The 22,299-nt window shown below is 43.5% G+C and overlaps 1 protein-coding gene across 2 annotated transcripts in view; it reads right to left on the bottom strand.

Annotated features, from left to right (window-relative positions):
- LOC124612282 (ER membrane protein complex subunit 1) overlaps positions 1–22,299 on the bottom strand; it is a 141,323-nt gene that overhangs the window by 33,412 nt on the left and 85,612 nt on the right. The window contains exons 7-8 of one of the 2 annotated variants that reach the window (XM_047140391.1): positions 17,557–17,673; positions 14,373–14,390 (exon numbers count right to left, since the gene is read on the bottom strand). In XM_047140391.1, coding sequence (XP_046996347.1) covers positions 14,373–14,390; positions 17,557–17,673 — 135 coding nt within the window. The remainder of the gene's footprint in view (positions 1–14,372; positions 14,391–17,556; positions 17,674–22,299) is intronic. The other variant, XM_047140399.1, reaches the window with a different exon arrangement.

Here is a 22,299-nt window from a genome sequence, read left to right as displayed (position 1 = left end):
ACAGCTGCAACAACCACCAACCACAAAAGTGCTGCGCAAGGTACTGAAGCTTCATGTCCACAAGGTGCAGCTGCTATGATTCAATCAGATGACAGGCCAAACCGTAAAGCATTTGAAACTGATATTCTGAGTTGTTTCGATGATGACCCAGACTCTCTGAAAAAGGTGACATTCACGAATGAAGATTGCTTTCATGTGTCCAGGAAGGTAAAACAAAACAATGGAGGATACAGGGCTATGAGCTAGTTACTTAGTTTACTAGTTAGTTTCATGTTGTACGATATATTGTAGTAATGTGCACAAGTAATTTTACATTCACATCTCAAATTACTTCGTAAATATGGTTACATACTGAACATTCTAACTTTTTTTAAAAATATACAGATGTCAGTTAGTAATTCCTACCCACAGTCTTTTACACATTACTATAGAAGAAATTTCACTTTATCATGGAAATTGTGCATAACAGTCTACAGGTAAACGTCATGTGCTCTTCTTCATGACCATGTGGTGGAACCATTTTTTACGCAGAGGTGTCTATAAGCTCAACCTTTTACCTTGGAACAGCTTGCATTTCCACAGGTCAATAAATCTGCATCTTGACATCATGCTGCAGCAGGATAGCACTCCTCCTCATTCGACCCTATTGTTAAGAAAGATTTGGACGACATTTCCACGTTGCAGGACTGGCAGAGAACCAGTTTAGTAGCCCCCCAGGTCTCCAGACACAACCACACAACCTCACTAGTTTTTTTTTCAGGGCTTTGAGAAGGATTCTGCCTACCAGACCCCAGTGTTCTGCAAACTCATGTTGGAGTAGTAACTACTCATGTTTCTAAGGACATGCTAGGCCAGACGAGGGAGGAACTGGAATATTGCTTAGATATCCTGTGTGCTACAGACGACACACACACTGAATTCTGTTAAACGGGTACTGGAACTTTAGGTGTGCATGAGCATTTTGCTGCAAACTGCACTTTTCTACCTATCCACAATTATGAAATATATATGATCAAAGTTGAAAAGATAATTTTGGATACCTGGAGATGAAAATCAAAGAAAAGCAATGTTAAAATAGAAAACTGGAATATGTGAAGCAGAGTTAAAACATACTTTATTTTGAAGACAAAATCTCGAAACATGATACAAATACAAACTGAAAGTTTCTGTAGGACAGACTACAAAAGAAATAATGAAAGCTTAAAGGAAAAAAGTTCTCTTCCATAAAAAATAAAAGATGTCTCTGTTTGGGTATTCCGTAAAAAGGAAAAAAGTTCTCTTCCATAAAAACCAAAAGATGTCTCTGTTTGGGTATTCTGTAAATGTTTACAACTGTTGGCAAATAATCTGGTTCTTTTTGAGGATTTTGGGTTTCGTGCCAATAAATACAGAACTGTTACTAAAATAGACTCCAAGCTGCAGGTTTGTAAGGTTTTTCTTGTTGATAATAAAGGATAAACATACAGTAAAAGATATATTGATAATGGAAGAAAATGTTAACTCCAGAGTGAGTTGGAACATGTACTGCACTTCGAACTAGAGCAGTGGTGTAAGGACTGGTATTCTGATTCTCATTTTGAGGAAATAACAAATTATTGTACCTCAAACAACAACAAACAACTACAAGAAAATTTTTCCTCTAAGTATATCAGTTACATTTTGCAATATTGATACAATAAATGAGTTTAATTACACACATCTGGATTAGTATTATTAGTGCTTGACATTTTGGACTGTGGGCAAGAGTATAGTCAAAATACTACTGACAAATTTATGTTATGTAACCAAACTAGCACTGATATGACCAGGTTAGCAAAATAGACTCATTCAGTACTAATTACTCACAAGTGTTTACAGAATAGAATCTCAAAATGCAATGGATGTCCACGGGGATCAGGTGGGCAAATGTACGTCACAAACTGCTCAGATTTAAGTGGTATCTTAGCACGCCAATTGATAACCTCTGTATTTCAGGCTGTTCAGAAAAGCTGAAAACAGTACATTTATAGGCATGAATGGGTGATCCGTCTTGCTGATATTTGATCAAAATGACGTTGTCTGGCGTAATTTCCCTTATGATATTCATTCCGGCACAAGTAGTACACTGAGAACTGTGTCAGATTCTGGGAAGCAGAACAATGTAGTATGAAAGCAAGAAAGGATCAATGTGATTTACCAAGATTTGCTAGAACAACTAATATAATGCATATATTATGAAAAGGAGAGATTGCTACTCATCATATAGAGATGTTGAGTTGCAGACAAGCACAACACAAAGACTGGTAGACACGTGATCTTCCAACCAATGGCCTCCTCCTGAATTAAGACAACATACACAAATTAACACAAGCCCACCTCACAAAGACATGACCACTGTTTGTGGCCACTGAGCCAGTGGTGTGTGTGTGTGTGTGTGTGTGTGTGTGTGTGTGTGTGTGTGTGTTTTTGGAGGGCGAAGAGGGGCAAAAATGAAAATCCAACGCAAAGCACATCAAAGTACATATTTGCAAACATAATTTCAAACAAATCAACTGACCATAATTGAAAATGATGTGTAAGGGCTACTGTTTCTTTGGAATGAGCCACAAAATAGAAAAAATTGCAAGAGAATACAAGCAGCTACCAAGTATTTCCACTCTGTTCATCACACATACTGTAGGATGAAGCTCTTCCCCTCCTCCAAATATGACCTTATATAAAACACGTATTGTTATAAATAAAAACAAAGATGAGGTGACTTACCGAACAAAAGCGCTGGCAGGTCGATAGACACACAAACAAACACAAACATACACACAAAATTCAAGCTTTCGCAACAAACTGTTGCCTCATCAGGAAAGAGGGAAGGAGAGGGGAAGACGAAAGGAAGTGGGTTTTAAAGGAGAGGGTAAGGAGTCATTCCAATCCCGGGAGCGGAAAGACTTACCTTAGGGGGAAAAAAGGACAGGTATACACTCGCACACACGCACATATCCATCCACACATACAGACACAAGCAGAAATATGTCTGCTTGTGTCTGTATGTGTGGATGGATATGTGCGTGTGTGCGAGTGTATACCTGTCCTTTTTTCCCCCTAAGGTAAGTCTTTCCGCTCCCGGGATTGGAATGACTCCTTACCCTCTCCTTTAAAACCCACTTCCTTTCGTCTTCCCCTCTCCTTCCCTCTTTCCTGATGAGGCAACAGTTTGTTGCGAAAGCTTGAATTTTGTGTGTATGTTTGTGTTTGTTTGTGTGTCTATCGACCTGCCAGCGCTTTTGTTCGGTAAGTCACCTCATCTTTGTTTTTATATATAATTTTTCCCACGTGGAATGTTTCCTTCCATTATATTGATATCGTGTATTGTTATAATATTGACATACGGATTATAAGCAGCAACACTGATTCAAACCACGGGTAGTTGCTTCAAGGCAACTAATTATAGTTCATCTGCTCTTATCTTTAGAAACCAAAAAAATATCAAATAAACCAATTAGAATATAGGAGAGAAAATTGATTTGAAAACTGCAGTTCTGACTGGGAGCACAAGAGAATATTTCAAAGGGAATCTAATATGGATAACACAGAGGACACCCTTGTGAGATTTGGGTAAAATCCTTACAGACATTGAAGAGAAAGTCCATTCATGTATAATACAGAGAATGTAGTTGGACAGAATGAAATGCAGTAATATCTGAAACAGTGAAGAGACATGGTAGACTAGCTTACATACATATTTAAGCAAATCCTGAATGACAATAATGTGATTGAAGCCCAGAAAGCACAATGGCCATAGTACTGAAGAGCTAAAACTCACACTGAAGCACACATTTCTCCACATGATTTCTATCATTCACAGATAGGAAATAACTGACAAACAGAACAAAAGGTCAGGAATCTTTCCACTAATACCTCGAGCCATCAAACTGCTCCACTAACATGCCGCTGCACTAATATGAAGTTCTTGTGTCTTCATTGTCGTCTCTAGATGTAAACCACAACTGTTGTTGGGTCTGATACATAATATCACCATGACTGGTATAATCATTTTCATTTCTAAGCCAATTGTCATTTCTTGCTTGCTGGCACTCTACCCATATTATCTCATTTTCTAAGCCATCCATAACAATGGAAATGCACAACTTTTTGAATTCTTTCATTAGAGAATCACTAGATTCTATTCCGTGCAGTAAGGATGCACTGGCCCACTGTGTATTTGTTTTCATGATAAATCAAAACATAAGGTGCACATTGAAAATTCATTTGGGATGGAACGAAAGTGGTTTACAATGCAGTGCAACATTTTTCACTGTGGAAACAAAAACATCATTGAGAATTATTTCATTGCAAGAAAACTGCCAATACAAATGCGCCAGATGGACATTTCAAATAAGTTGCACTACAATACAAATATGTTGCACAGCCATTCTGGTTAAACGTTTGTAATTTGTAAATTATTGTTTATCCTAAGGCAACTCACAGGAAACCAATGTATAATACGTACTGATGAAAGCATTAAGAAACCATCTGATGATGAATTGTAAAAGAATTCAAAACTGGCAATAGTACTTTCCCAATAAAGTAACCTGAAGCCATTTTCTGGCTGGGTGCTGTACACCATCAACAATTGATTTTGCATAACAAAAGCCACAATCTCCAACCATGTCTATGTATGACAAAATTGCACATGGATATAGCCCATTGGTAAACACATGTTCAAGCAACGTTCTTGGTGGGGCAAGTGGCCTTTCCCAGAAGAGCCCTCCAACTGCACTACAGGCACACAAAAAATCAGCTGTCCATTTCCTGTCCAGCAGTGTGGAGCAACATTTGGTGATTTGAGTTGATTCTATTTGTGTCATTCTAGTTATCAGCATCAAATCAATTCAGTTTATATGTTCTGTAATATCTTAGTTATTCAGAAGTGATGGGTACGCACACTACATCACAAGAAAATGTGCACAATACAAAGGACAGTTATATTCTGAGTAAAGAGTGTTTCATCGTCTCAAATGTACGAGGGTCGGTCAAAAAGTAATGCCTCCCATTTTTTTTCTACTTAAAGAAATTAAGTTAAGTGAAAAATTTGAATTTGGCGCCATTCCTCAAACCTTCTTCTGCAATCCACTGCAGTAGTAACTTTCTGTGTCAACAGGTGGCAGCACAGCAGAAGTTTGTAAGATGGCCGACATCGATGTTCGTTTGAGACAGCGTTGTGTGATTGAATTCTTGAATGCAGAAGGTGAAACGCCCATACGCATTCATGAAAGACTGAAGAAGGTGTATGATGTTGTGACAGTGGATGTCAGCACTGTTAGACGATGGGTTCGTCGTTGTAAGGAAGCTGAAGGGCAAACACCGTTGACTGACGAAAAGCGGAGCGGCAGGCCGGTGAGTGCAGTGACTCCACACAACATTCAGCAAGTTGATGACATCATTCGTGGTGACCGTCGGGTGACTGCAGATGAAGTGTGTCGCATTATTTCTCTTAGTAAAGGCAGTGTGATCACGATTATTAAACAATTGGGGTACTCAAAAGTTTGTGCACGGTGGGTTCCAAGAATGTTAACCGATCAGAATAAAGAGGCAAGGAAAACAATAGCCTCCCAACACTTGCAGCGCTTCCGTTTGGAGGGAGATGAGTTTCTGAAAAAAATTGTGACCGGGGACGAAACATGGGTGCATTTTTTTGAACCCGAATCAAAGAGGCAGTCAATGGAGTGGCGTCACACAAGCTCGCCGAGGAAGAAAAAATTCAAAACTGTGCGATCGGCAGGGAAAGTTATGGCAACAGTTTTCTGGGATACAGAGGGTGTGATTCTGGTTGATTTTTTGGAGCAGGGATGCACAATAAATTCTGTTCAATACGTCACAACCCTCAACAAACTTAAAGCACGTCTTCAGCGAGTTCGCCCAACAAAATCAATGGCAGATGTTCTTCTTTTGCATGACAATGCAAGACCACACACCAGTCGTCACACCTCTGACGAGATTGTCAAAATTGGATGGGAAGTTTTGCCTCATCCCCCATACAGCCCTGACCTGGCACCATCAGACTTCCATCTGTTCGGGCCACTAAAAGAAGCTCATCGTGGGATTCATTTTGAAGATGAGGAGGCCGTCAAAACATCCGTGCGTCAATGGCTTAGGAAGCAGAGCTGTGATTTTTACCGTGCTGGGATACATGCCCTTGTTCAAAGATGGACCAAAACTGTAGAGATGGGCGGAGATTACATTGAAAAATGACAAAATGATCCTCAATGTTGTGGTTTTCAACCTATGTAATTGCATTTAAATTTCCTGACAATTAAACGTAGAAAAAAAAATAGGAGGCATTACTTTTTGACTGACCCTCGTAATAACAGTTTGTAGTAAAGAGATGACACAAAATGAACTGTTGGCTAATATTGGGACCCCCGATCAAGGGCTGCAATTTATACTAAAATCAGCATTGTAATAGAAGGATACACTGGAAACAAATGAGAAAACAAGCAACGTGGTTTACTGGAATTGTCAAGAAAAAGCAATAAGAATTTTAGGAAGGAAACCCATTGTTATGTACAGCTTCACAAAACTGGTAATTTGACAGATGACTGGGGACTTCTACATAAATCAGGAAACAGTGCGACTTTACACAAATTACTTATTGGTGTATAGCCAAATATCAATTTTCTTTAGCTGAAACATGTATAGCACAAGCCCCTGTGTCAAATGGGATTTGTCTGGAAGTGATCTGTAACTAAAAGAAAGGTTCTGGTGGAGAGAAGTTATGTAATTGACTGGTGACAGAAAAACTCGGTACAAGTAAGGAAATTGAGAGTAAGGCAGAAAGTTCTTTTATACTAAAGAGCTTTGGTTGACAACAACACTATTTTCAGAAAATTTTGAAAGGGTCCTGCTGTTGATACCATATTAGACAATGTTAGTGGAAGTAAAACCAGTATTGCATCTAATGCTGGGTTTACTTATTAGTCTACAATAATGTTACTGTTTTCTAAATATTTGCCACTCTATATTATATAGTGGTGCCAGCACTTTTCTCATTTTGCAAAATACTTCTGGAACTCTATCTTTGGGATGGCTTTTAGCTCTCCCAGTGACGCATTTTTAATCTCATCTATGCTTGTAAAAGACAACCTTTTCATATGTCATCTGTGTTTGGGAACAAAAGAAAGCTACATGGAGAGAACACAGAGCCCAGGGCATCATTATGGCCAAAAATTCACAAAACACAACTAAATGGGTGTAGGTGCATTATCGTCGTGCAAAAACCATGAATTGCTCTGCCACAAATCTGGCTGTCTTCTTTTAAACTGCTTCACACAAATGGTGCTGAACTTGTAAGTAGTTCTCCTTATTGTTCATTGCACTTTGTGGCAAGAGCTCATAGTGCATTATGTTGCTGAAATCGAAGTACACGGTGAGCATAACCTTCACATTTGAGCACACTCGAGGTTTTTCCGGTCTCGGCGATCCAGAATGCTTCCACTTGAATGACTGAGCTTTAGAATCAATGTCATATCTGTCAACACGTTTCATCACCTATTATGATCTGTTTCAGTAGATACATATCATTGCTGACTTCATCTAGTGAATCCTGAGCAACTTGTATTTGCTACTGTTCTTGTTCAAAATGCAACCATTCTGGAAAAAAGTTTTCCTGAAACTTACAAAAGAATTTCATGGTATAAGCCAGGTGATATACCAAAATCAATGGCTTCTCAGACAGTGGTTTGGTGATCGTTCATAGTAGTTGTATTTCACTTTTCCCATGATTTCACCCACGATGTGCTGGGGCATCCACAGCATTCATCATCTTCAGCATTTTCACAACCTCCTCCAAAATGCTTATATCACCTGTAAACCCTTGTTTTACTCATAGCAGATTCACCAGAAGCAATATTTAACATTTATAAAACTTAGATGCACCTTATTCTGTTCTTACAATAAAATTTAATACAAATTCCCTGCTCTATTTTTTACACAAAATGATTGCCGATACTACCAAAACACCTGCAACCTTTTTGACAGCTGACAACTGGTAGACATCCGATATGGCTAACACTGTGCATGTACTTTCCAGACAGGTTTACCAACATAATAAGAAAAAGCCACGCAAATCAGACTAATACAACATGCAAAATTACAAATCACCGTTACTTTTTGAATATTCCTGTGGTTCAGCACAGTTCATCGAAGAAAACTTCTACTTATTAGCTGAAACATAACTTAAGAAGAAGCCTTCAATTCTACGTAATAATTGCACTACATTATGTTCAACACCCTAATGGAATACATTCATCATTTTAGGAGATAGTAAACAAATATGCATTCAGATAAAAGGCATTTGGATTCAATATCTGTAGTAGATATGTGAATCAGGACTTATGACTTCCATTTCTATGTTAATGTTATTTATTCTATAATGTTGTGTTCTGGAAGAAAGCAGTTGTCTTATGTAGCCCGAACAGTGTTAAGTCGTTTATCTAAACACAAACATTGCCCAAATGTATCTGCACACAACATCAGCACTGATTTAAAGCACATGCCACAGAAGGGCCAGTACAACATTGAGAAACAGCTTGTAGAAGTGCCTTGCTATGTAGCTTGGTTGGCAGAGTGGGGACTCTGCTTGCTCATAAGTTAACTGACACACTATACCAAGGGTTCCTCTAAACACTGCCCCCTGTCCCCACTGGAGTGAGGGTATGGTCTCCTTCAATGTCTCTCACTGTAAAGTTGTCGCAGGTGAGTCTTGTGAATTCTTGTGATCAGTCACAACATAAATTACTTGAAGTTGTGACATCAAGCCACAAGGAATTATTTACCAGCACTATTTGTTCTTTGATATCGGATTTGTAACTTACTGGGTGAGATGTACCCTAAAATAATCCTGCATCAACATTTTCCTTTTGAATAATAAAGAGCCCGATAGTCTGCTCCAAACAAGCTTCAAGTTATTTGTCTTCCATCCCTTTTCTTGACATCTAAAGACAAGACCCACACACAGTTTCTCTTCTGGCATGGTTTCCCTGGAAAGATCCAATATCAGGGCACTTTCCTTCCCTCTGTCACTATAGCCAGTATTACTGTTCTTCTGGCCTTTTTCACTGCGAGAACTTCTTATAGGAACACTTTTATTGCCATTCAAAGCAGCAGTAACTATTGATGGCATATCAAAATAAACAGGCATCTGATCGTTGTCTATAAGGCCTAGGCAAATAGTTGTGCCATTTTCTTAAACTGATATCATGAAATGAATACAGAAGTAATTTTTCATCAAAAACAGGGGGAAGTCAAGAGCTATCATTTTTCCATAGGCCCCAGCCTCTTCACCATCCTCACACACCAATCTAGTCTTGCTTTTAATTCCGCAATGCATGCAGAATCTTCATTTGGATAACTTCTTAAGTAATCAGGCAGTCTTCACTACATTTCTCTCACATGTACTTAACAACCTGCTTCTCCAGTTCCTGAAATCTTACCTGCTTTGGTCCCCCAAAAGTGTGGCATGTAGAACTGGTGTTCTGTAACCAAGTATTCTGCTAGCATTCATTGGTGTAACACCATGTTTCCATAATTTATTTCTGCTGCACAGTTGTTTATGGTCTCTGCTTCATGACTCACCATTAACTAAAAATCTGTATTGAATTGTCTACGTGAACCACAAATTCGCAGATCTGCATTTCTCTCATCACAATTGTGATCTGCATCCATTTTAAATTGCTACAATTTAATGCTTTTACACCACTGGCAGTCTAAGCAAACAGAATGATAAGAATTTATTGTCCTCTCAGCTCTCTACTGATTAATCGACAGAAATTGGGACTACTTTGGGCTAACAGCATGTTTGATCTTTCGTTGCCTAACTTGAAACTCAACAGTGTTATGGAGCAGTAATAACTTTAGAAGTATAATTGAAGATCATATTTCATTTGTTGTTCTGCAATTCAAGTGTTCTGCGAGAGCATATTTATGATAGAATTAATGTGTCTCCTCTCGAAATGTTTTATATTTTTGAGTATTTGTTCATTTGCAAGGTCAGTTCAATATCGACTACAACTGGATTCAGGGGAACTGCAGTTTAAGTGTGATGGATGTTAATAAAAAGCAAGCTACATTGTATACATTCTCCTCCTCACCTTCTCCTAGTGTTTGGTTAAGTTTATGCCACTGCTCCTCCTCACACCTTTCTAAAATGTCAAATTAAAGTTGTAGATGACCCCTATTACCGAAGCTTCAATTGTAAATTTGAGGGTACATTTGTGCTGAAGCCATGGTGCTGCCACCTCAGTTCTCACAAATGGCACATTGCTGATTGTGCAGGAATCTCACTTCTTGCCGGGGATGTTTACTGTATGTCTGTTTGTAACATTAGTTGAGTGGATTACTTGAAGTGTATGGTATTCTGAGGATAATCTGACGTAATTGTGGTGTGTTCATGCCGAAAATGCGGTTATTAAAAAGGAGAAAGAGGTATGAATGCATCCTTTGAATGCAGACTGCCCTCATGACATATTTTCACAAGTTCTCACAGCAGCTCACAAATTACCCACAGAACATTTTCAGACAGTTACAAATTTTGTAAAAACTGTTTTAGTTTAGTCTAATTACTGAACTAGAACTAGAATAGCTTAAGATGTGAAGATTTGATCCAAAATTATTAATGTAAGGTCTGTTGAAGAGTGAATGGTGCCACTTGTAGATTTTCATGCTGATATTCTAATGGAGAAAAGAAAATGATAAATTATTTAAAACAGAGGAACTAATTTATAAAAATTATTACATCTAATTTTATCCATTATGTAGCAATTATGATGATCTGTGTGCCTTTGGTCTCAGACAGCTTTGCATCCAAACACAGCTGAAGTAAATGCCTGTTTAATATCGTCACTTGTAGTTCTCACAACATGGTATGGTGGTTTCACTAGTAGGGTACTGGGAAAATGCAATCAATCTACACAGAAGATTGCTCAGAAAACACTCATGGTATCCATTCTGGAATATAGCTGTGTACGATCCATATCACAAATACGAGTATTAGCAGACACTGAATGTATGAAAAGAAGGGGAGCACCAATGGTCATGACGTTGTTTGATCATGAGAAAGCATCACACAGAATTGCAGAAAAACCTGAGCTGGTAGATGCTGGAAGTTACATGCAAACTATCTCTTGATTGAGTGCTTACAACATTCCAAGTACCAGAGGAATGCAGGAATATATTACAGCTATCTACATAACAATCTCACAATGATGAGGAAGATAAGATTAATTTAATTACATCTTGCACAGTCATATTTAAGGAGTCATTTTTCCTGTGTTCCATACCTTTTTACAGTATAAGGTACAATGGGAAGCACCCTTTGTCATGTACTTCACAGTAGTTTTGAGAGTGAGGATGTAGATGTAGGCTGTGTGAGAAACCGCACAATAAGGAACGGCTTTACTAAGAGCAACCTTGAGGCAGCCAATCATAGCTCAAGTTTCAGGACCTGTCACAATGGTTGAGGCGCGAAATACAAACTAGCTTAATATCATTGCCTAGCGAGAACTAGACTTAGTGGGCTTGTTTCATCACTGCTGGGCCATTCTGGTGAGCACCTTATGGCTACTACTGTATTAAGCTAATATGCAATGCAAAAATGTTAAACTAAGCAACAGTAGCTAACCTGTGAATATCAGACAAACTTGTATTTTTTAAAAGATGTATTTGGTTGGGAAAATCTCATCTTATAGTAAGGTAAATATAGTGTTTAAGTAGCTTTATGCATTTTACAGATTGAATGGTATCTGTCACTATTTTTTTAGGAGGGGGGGGGGGGGGAGGGAAGGGAGGGAGTGTGTGTGTGTGGGGGGGGGGGGGGGGTCACTTCCTTGTTTTTAATAGTGTTATGTTTACATCTTTCTCTCTTTAAAGTCCCTGCAAAACATTACACAACAGTGCAAAATCTGGACTGACACAGTGGTGGATTTATAATATTTTATTTTCAATAATATGTGACTCAATGGAAGGACTTGTTTCTAGAATGTTATTCAGCCATTATTATTATTATAATGTGATGTTTCAATATACACTCAGTTCCTCATATTATCACATCTTTACCACACAAAGAATTCTTGGTCCCTTTGGGACCACACTCTTCAATAAATTGTGGTTCAGTGATTTCTTTTACTGTTCTCCAACTCAACTGACTGTAAAGGCACAACCAACATGATGCAAAAAACAAGTTACCATGTACATTAAATTTAACATTTGCCTACCCCCCCCCCCCCCCCCCCCACACACACACACACACATTGGTGTGCACCAAAATTAACTTTCACATGACATGTCACTACCAAGTGTGTAGCTCGGTGAAACTTGGACATACATAAAAAGAACTGCTGCTGTATAGCAATGAAGGTAGCTGAAAGAAACACACAATGAGATGAACGGAAAAGACACTTTTATTGAAAGACTATAATTACACTGATGGCACTGCGATTCATGATGGGCCCTTGGACATTACAATAAAGTGAGACATGGTTCTTAGCAGGGTACATGATCACCACAAATGGTAATGTGTGCTCTACACTCCTATGGTGAGAAGAGGGAACACATATTGCAGCCAGGACAGGAATGAAGTCAAACATAATCATTTTTGTGGTACAGGTGTTTTACAGTGTGGGGAGGCATAATGTTGCGTGGATGTAGTGACTTCCATTCTCCAGTCAAAATTATTGTGACTCTATTCCTTCCCAACATGCATCTCTACAGGGATTCATTCAGCCTTTACTTCATTTTTATGGATAAAAATGCGTAACCCCATCAAACGGTACGGGTGGAGGAGCTTTTGGAATGAGAAGACATTCGGCAACTGGTCTGACTGGCCCATTTCCCCAGTGTAAATCTCATTAAGCACATGTTGGATACTTGGATACAATGGGCTGACACATACACAAGGAGCAACAACCATCCAGCAGTTGTAAATGTGCTGGCAGAGGAATAGAAGAACAACTCCTTACCAACCTCGTGGCTAGCATGTGAGCACATCGTAGAACATCCATTGTTGTTGGTGGTGATCACATACTCTGCTAACAGCCACATCCAGTCTTTTGTAATGTCTGGAGACTATCATAAACCGTGGTGACTTCAGTGTAATTACTGTCTTTCAATGAAAGTATCAGTTTTGTTTGTCTTATGGCATATTTGTTTCAGTTACCTTCTGTATCGAGTTATGTTACTTGCCAGTTAGAGGGAAACATTCCACGTGGGAAAAATATATCTAAAAACAAAGATGATGTGACTTACCAAACGAAAGCGCTGGCAGGTCAATAGACACACAAACAAACACAAACATACACACAAAATTTAAGCTTTCGCAACCAACGGTTGCTTCATCAGGAAAGAGGGAAGGAGAGGGAAAGACGAAAGGATGTGGGTTTTATGGGAGAGGGTAAGGAGTCATTCCAATCCCGGGAGCGGAAAGAAATGTCTGCTTGTGTCTGTATATGCGCAGATGGATGTGTGTGTGTGTGTGTGTGTGTGTGTGTGTGTGTGTGTGTGTGTGTGTGTGTGTGTGTGTGTGTGTGTGCGCGCGCGTGCGTGTGTATACCTGTCCTTTTTTCCCCCTAAGGTAAGTCTTTCCACTCCCGGGATTGGAATGACTCCTTACCCTCTCCCTTAAAACCCACATCCTTTAGTCTTTCCCTCTCCTTCCCTCTTTCCTGATGAAGCAACCGTTGGTTGCGAAAGCTTGAATTTTGTGTGTATGTTTGTGTTTGTTTGTGTATCTATCGACCTGCCAGCACTTTCGTTTGGTAAGTCACATCATCTATATATCTGTGTGTGTGTGTGTGTGTGTGTGTGTGTGTGTAATATAATTTGGAGGCGAATAAACATTTGAAAGACAATTTTTCAGACTTAATATCACTGGTATAAAAGTGATGTCATGCACACCACTTCTGTAATCCTAGTATTTAAAGCCTTAGATACCTGATCATCACAAGAATCATATAAAAATTTCAGAAAATCAAATTTTAAAAACGCGTAAAGTATTTTCCTGAAGCATTCCCATGTATCAAAATGGGCTTCAGAGTATACCATTCTGCCTACCGACTGAGTGACCACATGCTTCAATGCACGCACTGATCTTTCTTATCTTGTTCTCATAGTCCTTACAGAAGATTTACTATTGTACTATGGAACAAGCTGAAGCAAGAAATTTTTTAATCACAAATCACAGAGAGAGAGAGAGAGAGAGAGAGAGAGAGAGAGAGAGAGAGAGAGAATTCTATCAAATGATTGCAATAACACAGCATGCACAAAAAAAGCCATGCTGCATAAAAAGCCATTGCATTCCAACAACAAAGTGAATGCAGGTGAAGGTACGCACCAATATTATTACTTACATGAGACACCAAAGTCCACTGGGAGCATAACAGAAAATAAAAATAATTATTATTGTCTAAGTATTGAACTACTATTATACAATAAAAAAGTAAGATGGTTTATTTTTCTATACAATTATAAATGAAATTTTTAAAAAATGTTAGTTATGTTTACCACATGTTAGTAACATGCTTATGAAATGAAATAACAATTCACCTCAGCCACCTTTTTCCCTGGAAATTCTCAGGTGGATGTAACACAACTACATTTTCATCTGCTATATATTAAGCATTGAACATGTTTTTATGAGTTTTTTTAATTGTGCTACTTCTATGTTTCAAACTTGTGCAAATCAGTCCAAATTTTGTAGGAATGTGGATAAATACATGTAATTAATGGTCATCCTGTTGTTTTGTGGAAGCTTTAGTCCTTAAGCAACACAATTTTGTTCATCATATTCACTGTTTTAGGAAAGCCTGTAACTGTTTCATTCATGATCTAAATGATGAAAACTGCACCAGTTACTCATTTTTTCATGCTTAGCACATTGTGTTTCGAGAGTTTTTGCTTATTTTCAAGTGCATTTGTCTACATGAATAGTTTTGGTGATGTTTGCATGTGTGCTTTTCTGCCTCCCTTGCGTCATTTTGAGGCTATAAGGTATGCATTGCATATTTTGTAAACAAACAGTGTAAGCAATTATTTTCATGTGTGTGATATTCTGTATTATGGAGGACACACAAGACCCTATACTCTCAAAAAGACGCAACATAGGCAGAGAACCCCTCATGCATTCATTATTTAAATCATGAACGCCAATAAGAAAAAACCCGTACCAGACCGTTCATTGCCTAAGTCAACAAAAATTTAATTGGTTGCCAATCTATGTCTTTCTAACGCCAAAACTGTGGTAGACTGAAAGCTGGGAACCAGAATGGAAAATGCTATCATAGCGTAAAAAAAGGTGATTGTGTCATGGGCATAGTTAGGGACATAAAAGATGGCAATTAGCTTTTTGACTTATCTGGCAGCTTCAAAGACATTTAAATGAGAACATCTTCACATATTTGTGCTTTTTTTACATGTTAAACCTATTTCTCTAGTGCAGTCAGCTGTCTAAGCTGCAATGTGTTGGCACACCTCCATCTTGCAATTTATTGCCTCAAATCCCCATTCCTGTGTCCAAAATCTGTAAGTTTCGCCATATACAATACGAACATTAGCAAAACTGACGAACTGCGGATTCCTGTGTGGAAATGGGAGGAGGAAAGGTACTATGAACATGTGTCCAGAATGCATCATTGCCACAGTAGATGCCGCTGACGAATGAAAGTTCCTCTGAATATGTGCCGAGTGCTCCTTGTATGTTGCAGGCTGTGTGACTGACACAGCATACTGAAAGCAGCAGAATGAATACGCAGACTCATGCTTTGGCTTATACCATGTTGGCAGGCCAGTTGCTTGGAATTGTAGTAGAGTTTGTCTCTATATCCTGTAGAGCTTGGCCCTCCAAATCTGGTGCAGGCACAGTCTGCTGCCTCCATGCAAGTTTGCCTGTCTGAAAGGATCCATGATCACACAAATGCCCAAAAGGGGCTTGTGTGATGTGGTTGGCATCTACGAGGGTACTTATTATTTTGGTACAGTCATACTGCCTCTCAACTGTTTTCATCCACTTGGCTGTACACAAACAACGATCTCTGTTTCTTCCTGACATGAACACCAGACCGTACCGCTTTTTACAGTATGCTGTGTCAATTACACAGCCTGCAACACACATGGAATACATGACACATAGAGGAACTTCCATTCGTCAGTACCCCCTACCATGACAATGCATTTCCAGTCACATGTTCATAGGACCTTTTCCCCCCATTCCCAGTCAGAAATCCGGTCCTGCAGCTCATCGCTTTTATTAGTGTTCATCCTGTATAATATCATATTGCTAAATAGCATGCATGTAATAGGTTAAAAAGTTTTTCTTGGAGGAGATAAAATTTTGTGGGGGTGGATTTATTCCTGGGAGGGAGAAGGGAGATTGACACTAAACAATTTTTTGATTTCTGGGTGTAAGGGGCTGCTTTTTTCCCTGGAAGGTACCATCTCTTCCCAAAACTCGCCCTTTGTTACATGGATAGTTAGGAATGTAACAACAAATAGACTCAAATTTGGGTGCTTCTAGAGTATAGGACGCATCTATAATAGGAAGTATCTGAGAGTGGGCCACATCTATAACAGGAAGTATTGCAGAGTGAAGGTGCTCGCAACCTAAACTTTAATGACACATTCTGTAGTACTGCAAGACATGACAAATGACATGTTGGATGACAAGATGGCATGTGTCATATCATATGACTTGACATCACGTATCATGTTAGTTTACCTGGCACGACACATTATATTGAAGGAAATGGGAAATAATACTACAAGTAAAACTAGCACAAATATGTCAACACGTTTTGATTTAATTATCTCTGAGGCTGCCAGATACATCGAAAAGCTAGATCCCTTCTTTTACATCGTATGTCTAGGCCATATTTACCTTTCTTTGTGCTGCGATAGGAACATATTTCATTCTGGTGAATATGTAAACAAACTAGTTAGAGAGCTTGTCGACATGTACACAATTACTCTTGTTCAGCCAATATCTCAATAAAACAAAGAGATACTCACAGATAATGGTGTAACAGCATCAAATCACGCAAGTTGAATACTCAAACTTATTTTTATAAAATGTTACTAGTACATGTTAATGAAAACAATGTTTACCTTTCAGGTATCAAAGTAATGTACCAATAAAAATTAATGAGTGGATAATTGTTTATTGCTTGACATACAATGAGTTTACTGTATCCCCCCTAAAATTTAGTTCTTGGGCTATCGACATGCTTTCTTATTCTCATGCTAAGTTCTATCCCAGCTCTCAGTTTTAAGAATCTTCCGCCTCCTCTTCCAGCTTACAAGCACGCTCTTGTGTCAGCAACGTCACAGCCAGTTATGAATTATGGTCGAATGTGCTTTACAATATATTAATTTCTGTACAAATTGTCGTAGGCAAATCTCTTACCAAGCGATAGTTAAATGTTCTCAATGTATTTCTACACATGGAAGCAGAAAAAAAAGTGAAATGAGAAGAAATTGGAAATTACATTTACCTTAGCATCAATTTAGATACAGATGCTATGCCCGATTTTAAAAACTTACATTCTTTATTATCAAATTCCTTTTCTATTGCAGCATCAGTGTCAGAAACAGGCAAATCCAACATTTCCACAGCCACAACAGATGTTAATGCTTCTTCACGCACCCAAAGCATTTTTCCTACAATTACACAGACCAATTATGCACAATTAGGAATAATGCACAATAGTTATATTTTCCATACTAATAAAAAGTGAACATACTCCTTATATAACACACAGGCATTGGATGAGAATATAAGATTGTATGTACATGTCTTTAAACACAGAGGAATCACAGAAGTGCATACACAATCTAATTGTAAGCATCATGAGTGGGTAACAGGTAGTAATGCATCAAAAAGAGTAGGTGCAAAAATATTGTGTGCAATTTGATCCTGATAAACTGTGCCTTAATCAGCAACAAAAAACGTATGGAACACTGTACAACCCGGACTGACTCTCTCTTCATTAACAAAAGTTATTCATATTGCCATTTTTCAATGATAAGTAAATGTGAAAATATCGGAGACGTCTAGTGTTACAGACAAATATTGTAGTCCACTGTTGCGTATAAATATTGTAGTCCATACACAAAGTGAAATAAGCTGTAAAAGAAATAAATAAAAGCATCAAGAATAGAATGATGAAACTTTGTATGTATTCTTCCCATCACCGATTTTTATTTTCCATCCAAAAGTGGGAGTTATCAATCTTAAATAAGGAGTTTATATGTGCTGCTGAAGATGATTCCAACTTCTGAATAATTCTTAATCAAAATTAATGTTTGAAATATCTATGAGCATTAATCTATTTGAAATGTACTGATATCTGTATCTGGCAATCAATGAAAATTAATAAACACATTTACAGCTGATAAAAAAAACTGTTATCTGGTCTCAACAGAAAATGTCACTGGTTACAAAATTTCTCAACCCAAATACTGAATAAAAGATTATTTAGTAATTTGTAGAGCCTGCAATAGAGTGGGTGGAGGGGAGAGTGGGAGAGGGGAGAGTGGGGAGACGGGAGAGAGTGGGGAGAGAGGGGGGAGGGGGGGAGACGGGAAGAGTGGGAAGAGAGGGGGGAGACGGGAAGAGTGGGGAGAGTGGGGAGAGTGTGGAGTGGGAAGAGTGGGGGAGAGTGTGGAGTGGGAAGAGTGGGGAGAGAGGTGAGAGTGGGGGGAGAGGGGGAGAGAGTGGGGGGGAGAGTGGGGGGAATGGGGGGAGAGTGGGGGGGATAGTGGAGGAGAGAGTGGGGGAGAGTGGGGGAGATAGTGGAGGAGAGAGTGGGAGAGAGTGGGGGTGAGGGGAGACCATGGGCGAGGGGAGGAGAGTGGGGCGAGGGGGGGGGGGGAGAGCGGGGCGAGAGGGGGAGAGCGGGGCGAGAGGGGGAGAGAGGGGGCGTGGGGGGCGAGGGGTGAGAGGGGGGCTAGGGGGGAGAGGGGGGAGAGGGGGGAGAGGGTGGCGAGGGGAGGTACGGGGCGAGGGGAGGTACGGGGCGAGGGGAGGTACGGGGCGAGGGGAGGTACGGGGCGAGGGGAGGTACGGGGCGAGGGGAGGTACGGGGCGAGGGGAGGTACGGGGCGAGGGGAGGTACGGGGGCGAGGGGAGGTACGGGGCGAGGGGAGGTACGGGGCGAGGGGAGGTACGGGGCGAGGGGAGGTACGGGGCGAGGGGAGGTACGGGGCGAGGGGAGGTACGGGGGCGAGGGGAGGTACGGGGCGAGGGGAGGTACGGGGCGAGGGGAGGTACGGGGCGAGGGGAGGTACGGGGCGAGGGGAGGTACGGGGCGAGGGGAGGTACGGGGCGAAAGGAGGTACGGGGCGAGGGGAGGTACGGGGGCGAGGGGAGGTACGGGGCGAGGGGAGGTACGGGGCGAGGGGAGGTACGGGCGAGGGGAGGTACGGGGCGAGGGGAGGTACGGGGCGAGGGGGGAGGTACGGGGCGAGGGGAGGTACGGGGCGAGGGGAGGTACGGGGCGAGGGGAGGTACGGGGCGAGGGGAGGTACGGGGCGAGGGGAGGTACGGGGCGAGGGGAGGTACGGGGCGAGGGGAGGTACGGGGCGAGGGGAGGTACGGGGCGAGGGGAGGTACGGGGCGAGGGGAGGTACGGGGCGAGGGGAGGTACGGGGCGAGGGGAGGTACGGGGGCGAGGGGAGGTACGGGGCGAGGGGAGTTACGGGGCGAGGGGAGGTACGGGGCGAGGGGAGGTACGGGGCGAGGGGAGGTACGGGGCGAGGGGAGGGTACGGGGCGAGGGGAGGTACGGGGCGAGGGGAGGTACGGGGCGAGGGGAGGTACGGGGCGAGGGGAGGTACGGGGCGAGGGGAGGTACGGGGCGAGGGGAGGTACGGGGCGAGGGGAGGTACGGGGCGAGGGGAGGTACGGGGGAGGGGAGGTACGGGGGAGGGGAGGTACGGGGGAGGGGAGGTACGGGGGAGGGGAGGTACGGGGGAGGGGAGTTACGGGGGAGGGGAGTTACGGGGGGAGGGGAGTTACGGGGGAGGGGAGTTACGGGGGAGGGGAGTTACGGGGGAGGGGAGGTACGGGGGAGGGGAGGTACGGGGGAGGGGAGGGGAGGTACGGGGGAGGGGAGGTACGGGGGAGGGGAGGTACGGGGGAGGGGAGGTACGGGGGAGGGGAGGTACGGGGGAGGGGAGGTATGGGGAGGGGAGGTATGGGGAGGGGAGGTATGGGGAGGGGAGGTATGGGGAGGGGAGGTATGGGGTGTGGAGATATGGGGTGTGGAGATATGGGGAGGGGAGATGGGAGAGGGGCGATGGGGGGAGAGATGGGGGAGGGGATATGGGGGGAGGGGAGATATGGAGGGGAGATGGGGAACAGGGAGGGGAGAGGGTGGATGGGAGTGGGGAGATGGGGAATGTGGAGGGGAGATGTGTGATTGGGAGGGGAAAGGGGGTATGGGCAGTGGAGAAGGGATGAGGAATGGGGAGGCGATGGGGAGTGGACCGGGGAAGGGGAGGGGAGAGGTGGAGGGGAGTGGGAGAGGTGGAGGGGAGAGGGAGAGGTGGAGTGGAGAGGGGGGTATGAGGGGAGAGGGGGGATGATGGGATAGGGGAAGGAGGGGAGGGGGATGAGAGAGGGGCAGGAGAGTGTGGGGGCAGGAGAGAGAGAGTGGGGGCAGGAGAGGGAGAGAGTGGGGGCAGTAGAGGGAGAGAGAGGGGGGAAGGAGAGAGAGGGGGGAAGGAGGGAGAGGGGGGAAGGAGAGAGAGGGGGGAAGGAGGGAGAGGGGGGAAGGAGAGAGAGGGGGGAAGGAGAGAGAGGGGGGAAGGAGAGAGAGGGTTGAAGGAGAGAGAGGGGGGGCAGTAGAGAGAGAGGGGGGGCAGTAGAGAGAGAGAGGGGGGGGCAGTAGAGAGAGAGGTGGGGCAGTAGAGAGAGAGGGGGGCAGTAGAGAGAGAGGGGGGCAGTAGAGAGAGAGGGGGGGGCAGAGTAGAGAGAGAGGGGGGGGCAGTAGAGAGAGAGGGGGGGCAGTAGAGAGAGAGGGGGGGGGCAGTAGAGAGAGAGGGGGGGCAGTAGAGAGAGAGGGGGGGCAGTAGAGAGAGAGGAGGGGGGCAGTAGAGAGAGAGGGGGGGCAGTAGAGAGAGAGAGGGGGGCAGTAGAGAGAGAGGGGGGGCAGTAGAGAGAGAGGGGGGGGCAGTAGAGAGAGAGGGGGGGGCAGTAGAGAGAGAGGGGGGGCAGTAGAGAGAGAGGGGGGGCAGTAGAGAGAGAGGGGGGGGCAGTAGAGAGAGAGGGGGGGCAGTAGAGAGAGAGAGGGGGGCAGTAGAGAGAGAGGGGGGGGCAGTAGAGAGAGAGGGGGGGGCAGTAGAGAGAGAGGGGGGGGCAGTAGAGAGAGAGGGGGGGGCAGTAGAGAGAGAGAGGGGGCAGTAGAGAGAGAGGGGGGGCAGTAGAGAGAGGGGGGCAGTAGAGAGAGAGGGGGGGGCAGTAGAGAGAGAGGGGGGCAGTAGAGAGAGGGGGGCAGTAGAGAGAGGGGGGCAGTAGAGAGAGAGAGGGGGGCAGTAGAGAGAGAGAGGGGGGGCAGTAGAGAGAGAGAGGGGGGCAGTAGAGAGAGGGGGGGCAGTAGAGAGAGGGGGGGGCAGTAGAGAGAGAGGGGGGGCAGTAGAGGGAGAGGGGGGGCAGTAGAGGGAGAGGGGGGGGCAGTAGAGGGAGAGGGGGGGCAGTAGAGAGAGAGGGGGGCAGTAGAGAGAGAGGGGGGCAGTAGAGAGAGGGGGCAGGGGGGAGAGAGAGAGAGAGAGAGAGAGAGAGAGAGAGAGAGAGGAGAGTAGAGAGAGAGAGAGAGAGAGAGAGAGAGAGGAGGGATTGGGAGGGAGGGAGGGGGAGAGAGGTGGGGGAGTGATGACGGGGTGAGAGGTGGGGGAGGGAGGAAGGGGAGAGAGGAGTGGGAGAGGAGTGGGAGAGGTGGGGGAGAGAGGTGGGCGAGAGAGGTGGGGGAGAGAGGTGGGGGAGAGAGGTGGGGGGGGGAGAGGTGGGGGGGAGAGGGGGGGGGGGAGAGGTGGGGGGGGAGAGGTGGGGGGGAGAGGTGTGGGGGAGAGAGGTGGGGAGAGAGTGGGGGAGAGAGGTGGGGGAGAGAGGTGGGGGAGAGAGGTGGGGGAGAGAGGAGGGGGAGAGAGGAGGGGGAGAGAGGAGGGGGAGAGAGGAGGGGTGAGAGAAGAGAGAAGAGGGTGAGAGAGAGAGAGAAGAGGGTGAGAGAAGAGAGAAGAGGGTGAGAGAAGAGAGAGGAGGGGGAGAGAAGAGAGAGGAGGGCGAGAG

Source organism: Schistocerca americana, chromosome 1 (assembly GCF_021461395.2).
Source record: "Schistocerca americana isolate TAMUIC-IGC-003095 chromosome 1, iqSchAmer2.1, whole genome shotgun sequence".
NCBI lineage: Eukaryota > Metazoa > Arthropoda > Insecta > Orthoptera > Acrididae > Schistocerca > Schistocerca americana.
The sequence above is the reverse complement of the archived record's forward strand: the minus strand, read 5'-3'. Positions and strand labels throughout refer to the sequence as shown.